General features: G+C 40.3%; 1 protein-coding gene across 1 annotated transcript; it reads left to right on the forward strand.

Annotated features, from left to right (window-relative positions):
- Positions 1-498: 498 nt before the first annotated feature.
- On the forward strand, positions 499-6,778 carry LOC112557962. The gene is made up of 3 exons (XM_025228137.1): positions 499-735; positions 4,418-4,620; positions 5,063-6,778. Exons 1-3 carry the CDS (start codon positions 499-501, stop codon positions 5,289-5,291), a joined length of 669 nt encoding a protein of 222 aa, XP_025083922.1. The 3' UTR covers positions 5,292-6,778.
- Positions 6,779-8,227: the final 1,449 nt, after the last annotated feature.

An 8,227-nucleotide genomic window follows, 5' to 3' on the forward strand; every position in this document is an offset into this window, starting at 1 on the left:
CACACCACATGGCGCGCTTCATGAAAAGTGTGAGTGCTTCAACGCTCGAACATGGGCTTACAACATCTCGCGGTCTTGCCGAGGTGTAGTCCCTCAAAATAAAAAAGAAGGTCACACGTAACCACGTGCCCGCCCGCCGCGAAAGAGCAACCAAGTGAAACCATCAGATGCTGAACGCCAAAAAAAAAAAAAAGCTCAGCGACTTCAGGAGTGTTAACAACCGCTTACAGTGGGGATGATCATGAGTGTGAATTTTTTCGTGTTTGTGGTTAGGTAAACAGTCTTAACAGAGAGAAGTTTAGAAGGAAGAGATATATTAGAGTAGATGTTAATCTGAACAGATAGGCCTGTGTACATGTCCACGTCTTTATGCAGGTGAGTCAGTGCCTGTAGCTTAGCTTGCTGTCGTGCATGCACGCGTGTCTTTCACCTGTTTTCTGTTTAAAGTTTCTCAGGCACACGCCAGCACACACGGGTATGTGTGGACACGCGTACATTATGCAGATTCACCTGATTCAGTCTACCCTGGGTTACGGAACTGTGTTGTCAAGTGCAGCGCAGAACCAAACGCTTTTCATACGGCCTAACAGTCACTTAGACTTCTCTCTCTGTGTGTGTCACTGCATTTGTCGAACCCTCGCCCTGACACAGGGTGTTGCACTGGAAAGTGGTTTGCATGTGGAGGTCGTCTGCTGCGCGAGCGACAGTGAAATTACCGGAAGTGTGCCCGTGGAGGTGGGTGCTCTCAAAGGACGCTAGTTGTTTGGAAAAGGAAGGTCTCGCAGGACGCACCGACAACACCGCGCCTTTCATCCGACTCGAGGACGCAACAGCGATTTCTTGAACAAAGGAGACCGATTATATGTAACTTATGTGGCCGCCGTTAAACCTGTTCTGCTTTCGAACCGTTTTTCTGGACAGAAAAAAAAGTGCTGGCAATAGTTTTTAACAAGCGACCTGCTAATATGTCACGTGACCTTAGGGATTGCTGACATCCGGTCGTATACCCACAGAAGTTCATGTTATGCACCGCAATCGTGTATTTCAAAGTGGTTGTCATTGGAAGAATTTTTTTTTCAGTGAGGTGGGGGGTTGGTCTTTGAAATGTATTTTAACTGACGTATGAGCGGGGAGAGTTCTTTTCACAGTGATAAAATTATTACTTCAAAATGCAAGGTTTATCAAGGGGATCGTGTCTTGCCTGCAGAGTACTGAAAGAAGGGAGAAGTACAGTAGAACAGGTTTTTCGTTCGTAGAACAGCCTGGTCTTAACAAGATAGAAGAGGCGTGTATTCGCTCAGGTAAACGAATGACACCAGCGAAGGATAGGCAGATAGACGAAAATATTTTATTTATCATTTACAGCAATGAAACGCAAATGACTCTCAAACTCACCCCACGAACATGCACGCACGCACACATGCCCACAGATTCAATATTTATGTAACCTTGTTTGGCCTTTTCATGCCGGTGTTTATCTGTAATCTAAGGGAACGAGATGTTAACTGCCTAGAGACAACTTCAACACGACGACATGATAAATCGGAATGTGATGCACCTGCATGTGTGTCTCATGATAAATGGTGAAGTAGTGTTTCCATAAAAACTACTCAACGAAGATGATGGGTGAGCGAAATAGAACTAGGAGAGAGAGAAGAACGAGGAAGAAGAATAGAAGAGGCACCCAGCCATTGTGTACACCTGTGTGATCGAGCAGATGGACCCTCCCCTGTGTTGCCAGCCACGTGCGTCCTTAGGACACGCTAATCATTAATCAATACACTTCGTCCATTGTGACAACAAGTTATACAGAACTGTACACTGTCCACTAGTGTGGTATCAATGTCCGTTTGATATTAATTCAGATCGAAGTCATGCCAGCAGATCGGTTGACCAATGATACTGGGAGTCTGGGTCTGGTCACGTTCGTATCGGAGTGGATCAGAATGTGTGCGTGTGTGTGTGTCTGAGTGTGTGTGTTTGAGTGTGTGTGTGTGAGAGAGAGAGAATGTGTGTGCACGTTTCATTATGTTTTGGATTTTATCTCTTTTCCATGCCTTCGTGTAAGTGAGTGTATACGATAGCGAATGTTTCCATTTAGCCTTTTTTGTTATCATAAAAAAGAATCAGCTGATCACCAAAACATTCTTTCTTTCATTATCAAGCCCTCTTGTGTTATCTGTTTGCTGGTCACTTTTACTTTTGTATGGTCGTGTAGTTCATGGTCTTTCTTGTGCAGCGTATTGAGTTTGTGTCCACAAAGAGAAATGGGCTTTACAATTATTACTATTAGTATCTACTTGTCATTTTCTTTGAAGTTATGCCGCTAATGTTGTTGATACATTGTCTTCCAATCTCTACTTCCATTCTCTTTCTCTACCTCCATTTTTTTCATCCAGTTACAGCGAGGATTGTCATATTTTATTTTTCAACCGCTATTTCCCTCCTTCCTCCTACTCCCACCGCCCCCTCCCACCTATTATCCTCGTTATCGTTGCTATGCAAACAGTTGTCTCTCCAATAGAAATATAATAATTATTATTAGCAGAAGCAGAGTTATTTATAAAGTAAATTTCCTAGTGTGGAGGTGAACTCAATGTGCTGGATTCTATACGATCTGTTTAACCTCTCCCTGCCCCCATCTTCCCTAGTCACATTTGCAAAACGATCCAGTGATTGCTTCCTGCAATTTTTTCTCTTCCTGTTGCTGGCGTCCATCACTGTGTCTGACGATCTGACTATAGCAAAACATAAACTGGCGTGTGCCTGTAGACTAGTAAATTAGTAAACTGTACATGAATACCTGCAAGTAGGGTAAGCATTTTGTGTTGAAAGTTAACACTTCAAAAAAGAGTGCCAGGGAGCGACATGGATTACTGTTAAACTATAACATCCTGAGGGTTAGACGAATGACAAGAAAGTCCACCCACAAAGCAAACATGGCCTAGAGACATACTTGCCGAAAATGACCCTGCTTGGCGAAACAGAGATAAATTTTTAGTTTAAAAAAAATGGAACAAGTGTATACCAGGCTGCTACTGTACATATTATGTATACAAACGTTTAATGGTTATGTACAAAAATCTATATAGAACGCAATAACCTTTTAAAACTAGTGAAGTAAAAGAAATTGTTACAAGTCTATTATAATTATTTTGTAATTTTTTTTACTTTTAACGCACTACGTTAAAGTAAAATTCAAATCTATATTTATGATTGCAGATATTTAAGTGCATAGTGCATTATATTAATGGCTATACAGTTTAAGAGTTTGGCTGCAGGAAGGCCTGAATAACACTTAACAAAATATGACTGTTTTACCCGCGCGGCTGCTGACCTTTGGCGATGACCTTTTGCTGCGCTGTTGACATCATTATCGGAAAGGAAGGTAGGGGAGGATCACCCTCCCACACGGCCCTCTCCGACCACTCGTTTAGCTCGGCTCGGTGTTGAGAAGTGTTGATGAATAATCGATGCGAGGTTCTTATGTCGTGTGTGTTTACTGCACCGTTCCTGCGCCCCCATCTCACGAGGCCATCGACCGTGTCGGTGTGGTTATAGGGCTGACATGTGAGCGTGTGTTTACAGCGATATGCTTGCAAAGCATTCGTTCCATCATGTTTACAGTACTATCAGAATGCTTACATAGCTGTCACCTCAGCTGTTTATTTTTCAGAAATGTTTTTTCTTTCAAGCACCATTTGTTACATTTTAAATAATTCATGTTTCTCCCTAAACATTATTGACCTATTTTAGCGAAACTGTTCACGGTCGACCGGCCTGGGCATGACCTAGTTCTCTTCGGTTGTAAAGACTTAGTAAATTCTGTTTTTCTGTTTCTTATTCTAGTAGTGGCATCTACAACTGGGGCGGGGGTTGGCGCGTGCGGGGGGTCTGTGGCAACATGTAAGGGGAAACAATGAGTGTCGGACTAGACTAGGTTTCATGATGAGAGGTAGTCTTTCCAATCTGCGCAGCACGCGGAAGAGAACACCGACGAAGGGCAGAATTAGTCTTCGAGTCACGCAAGCTCTCACCCAACTGCTGTATTTACTCTGCTGCTCTTTGAACGCCCGAAATGCCTGGCTTGGGAAAACATTTAGTTTGCCTAACCGTTCCTGCAAACACGGGTTTGCTCCCCTGACATCGCACATCACACTACGATCGAGTAGCGATAGAGGGATGAAGAGCAAGCAAGCACGCATGCACACACACACACATGCAATTACAGTCACTATGACTGTCACCATCCTCACAACCAACAGCAGACAGTTATAGAAGAACTGTAACAATTTGAAAACAAAGTCGAACATAAGAAAAAGAACGATCGAGACAAGCATGTCACAACACAGCAATCATTTTCTCTGCAGCATTTGGATGAATACTTAAGAAAATTTGTTGTTATTTTTATTTTCAGAGAAGATGTGCGAAAGATCTTCAGCAAGTACGTCAAAACTTTGTGCAGCGCCTGAAGAAACCTGATGCTCTGACAATGCTGCAGGAGGAGTTCTCCCTCACTGAGAAGGAGGCAGAGATCATCTTTGAGCTCTTTGACAAGGACCAGAACTGCGAGCTTAGCCTGTGGGAGTTCCAACAGTTCTACACCACGGTGGGCGCAAAGTGAGCCCCTTTTTTTTTTCATTTTGTATTTGCATGTAAGAACAGCTCACCCTCCCAGCCTCACCTAACCATGCACCATCTATTTTACAAGCATGTAATCATTTTCTGCTGAATTCGTCTTTAGTTCGTAGTGTGTCAAAATAATGTCATCCAAAGTCAAACTTTTTTATTTAGACTGTGAAAATGCTCACTATGACTCGTTTTTTTTTATTATTATTTATTTGCTTCAAGTTTTTGGAGTAAAATTACTTCACGATCTGAATGTCAGGAAGCTCGAGAATGATTAATGCCAGTAATCACTTTTTAAGTCTGTTAAATGAAAAGAATTTTCTTTTATAGTTCTTATGCAGAAAAATGTATATATTTAATTATATTGTTATCATCTGCAGTAGCAAAAATTCTACTTGTCGACTAAAACGAGTTCTTACTATGTGTATTTCAGTGCCCACGAAATGATAGATTCCTTTCATAAGCTGGAGAAAGATCACAGTGGGACTATCGACATTGAACAAGCCTGGGACACGTTGAGGAAAATGAAAACAGAAGAGGGGAACCAACTGCGCGATGAAGATATCGAAATGCTGCTAAAAACCACGGCTGGAGAGGAGAAAGTTATCACCCTTCCAAAGTTCATTAACCTGATGTGTCGTTTGAAAGTGTACCGTTCGTAGTGAGAGAAAATCATGGCACTAGAATCGAAAACTTTAAATGAAATTTAAAATGTTGCTAAATCTTTTGTTTTAAATCAGCTCGAAGAATTCCAAAAGATTGCCTTTATGTCATAGAGTGGAGAAAGGAGAGAATACCATCTAAGGGGACGCAATACGCTTTTTTTGCCCACTTAAAGGAGATAAATTACCTCTCTTGTTGTGACTGAGCTTCTATGAAAAATGCTCATAGCATATAATATGCTGTGATAAGGCAAACAATGTTCATAATGCTGTTTCTTCCTATTAATGTTTATTAAACAATTTTATTTTATCTTGGGATAAATCATATTTTGAAAGTAATTGACAGATACACCTTTATTTATGTATTTTATTTATGAAGTGACCCTATTGTGCACTTATTTAATAGTTGTAGATAGAATCAATGCTATATCAATTAACTTGCACAGAAAATATCACTTCTCACAAGAAATTCGAGAATGGGAACATCCTAGTCAGCATATTTCTTATGTTACAAAATTTGTTTCATCAAAAATTGTGGATATGGTGCTGTGAGTCGTGAGTGCAACATGCAGTTCTTTCTTTTGTTCATTGTCACTTTTTATGTAACATTTCATGTTCATCATCATTATAAAAGTAACTTAGCCAGTCTTCAGTTTTAATTTATCATCTCCTGAAATATTCCTTTAGACTTGATTTACTGTAGTCTCGGACAAGATAGAGTAGACTTGATGGTAAAAGTCATTAAAATAAAAACAATCTTCTTCTCTTCACGTTTAAAACAAGTAAAACCTAATTTTCTTTATAAACTTTGCCAGACTCACAGGACAGGGCTTTTAAATTGTTAGCCATATAAAGTCCATCATTTATTTCTCTGCACTACAAAGCACTGAAAAAGTCATTCTGTTTCTTTCCTGTTGTTGGCTATAATGAGTAACTTTGGGGAAGGGATGGGGTTACATTCATTATTTTAGACTTGCTAGTTGTACATGGGTATACATATCTGCATCATACAGGGCAAACTTTAAGAATCTCACCCATTTTGGCGTATCTGATCCTAAAATGACTATACACATTACACATAAAATACCACCACTGTAATATTTATTCTTTTTAACTATTTACCTGATCCATATTTTTATAAGGACTGCAATATTCTTTTAAAATTTAGTTTGTTAATGTGAAAGGCTAGTCCATAGTTTGACATTACAGCTGCATGTATATCTATTTAAATTCCAACATATTTAGGACTGCTTTTGCCAGCTACCTGTATATTATTGCTACATCTAGAATACCCTAAGATTGTTTTCATTACTATTCATGCATATTTTAATAATTAACACAGCACATAGTTCATGTTAAGCATGTAACATGCCTCAATTCATTGCAATTATGTCCTCATTACAAATACAAAATAGGATACTTATGAATGTTGGTGACAAGAAAGTGTGCTGGTGTGTAAACACAAATAAACATTGACTTCTCATCCAGCAGGTGATATGTTGTAGGTATTGGACAAGTATGTGGTGCTTTGGACTTTTGTATTTTGATGTATTGTTAACTATCGGCATTCTGAATGTTTTAAAGACATTTTTTATTTTGTTCTTTCGCTCTCTAAGTGTTATTGAGATGTTTCTATGTAATTTATCCGAATAACAGACAAAGCAAACTCTTTATAATATCAAATACACATTTCCTATGTACCTGTGTACACACGCATGCCATGCACATACAAAACACACACACATATCGGAAAGACACATGCACGCAGACGCACTCACAACCACACTAATGTACCCACTGATTCACACAGACTAATACTTTCACACCTCATTTTCTTCTCTTTCCCTCATTTGTTGGTTTCCTCCATTACAGTCAAATTAAATCTCGCTCACTGGCTCTGCAGTCTAATAAACCAAAGTACATACCCACAAATTAAAACCAGTTCAAAAGAATTGTAAACTTACACACAACCTTCCTACTAACGTTGGGATCCCTATTGAAATCAGTGTTTCCACGCGCAGCAAATAAACATAGACCTGCACTAGCGTGACTGCTTAGATACCATTTAATTCCGGCCCCCAGCAGCTCAGGTCGTATCGTACTGGTCTGCCACAATTTCGCAATGGTTCTATGTATGAGGCTGCAGACAAATGGATAGTATAAGGAACGATAATGGGGCGAACTGCGTGTATAGCGCTACGTGTCAGGTGGGGCTTTGTCGAGACCTAGACGAGTTTGTGCTAACCCAGTTGCACTCGTCTGGCACTCCTCTCGAGACATTTTGGTTTAATCACTCTTGCTTAGTTGTTTGGCCGGGCTGTTTGTTGGCTAGCGGCTGCTTCGCACTATGAGTGGGCGAGAGAGATCACCAAACCTATAAATAGCAGCCGAAAAGTGTCGCGTGTGCCAAGACGAGATCTGAACCCAACGCTTTTTAGCTCTCACCACGATGGCGAGTGGTGACCAACGTGCAGTCGAGTGCCCTTACCGTCGACATTATATGGTGGGAGAGGAATAAGAAACATATCTCTTGAACCGATAAAGGAGATGAAGTTTCATTCTAAATACTTCTTCTAATAACAACAATAACAGCGACATACTTTTAACATAGTATCAACGACAAACTGCAACATTGTACTAGAACAGTCCTTTCCTCTAACATTATCTTCTCCATCTCTTCCTAGAGAGAGCACGACTCTTTGGATTAGAACGATTTATAAAAAAATGACATCAAAGCGAAAGGTCAACGACAGTGCTCCCTCGTGGGGGTGGGGATGGCTTTCTAAATGTTCAAAGCTTTGAAACATTCGAATAAAGGCATCACCAGGGGCATAGCTGAGCTTTATTGGCAGCTGGATCAAACAGAAGTAATAACGGACGAAAACAAACGTTCAGCTAAAGGATATCGTGTTTGCTAGTTAATCTATCCCCAGAGC

This window comes from Pomacea canaliculata, linkage group LG2 (assembly GCF_003073045.1).
Source record: "Pomacea canaliculata isolate SZHN2017 linkage group LG2, ASM307304v1, whole genome shotgun sequence".
NCBI lineage: Eukaryota > Metazoa > Mollusca > Gastropoda > Architaenioglossa > Ampullariidae > Pomacea > Pomacea canaliculata.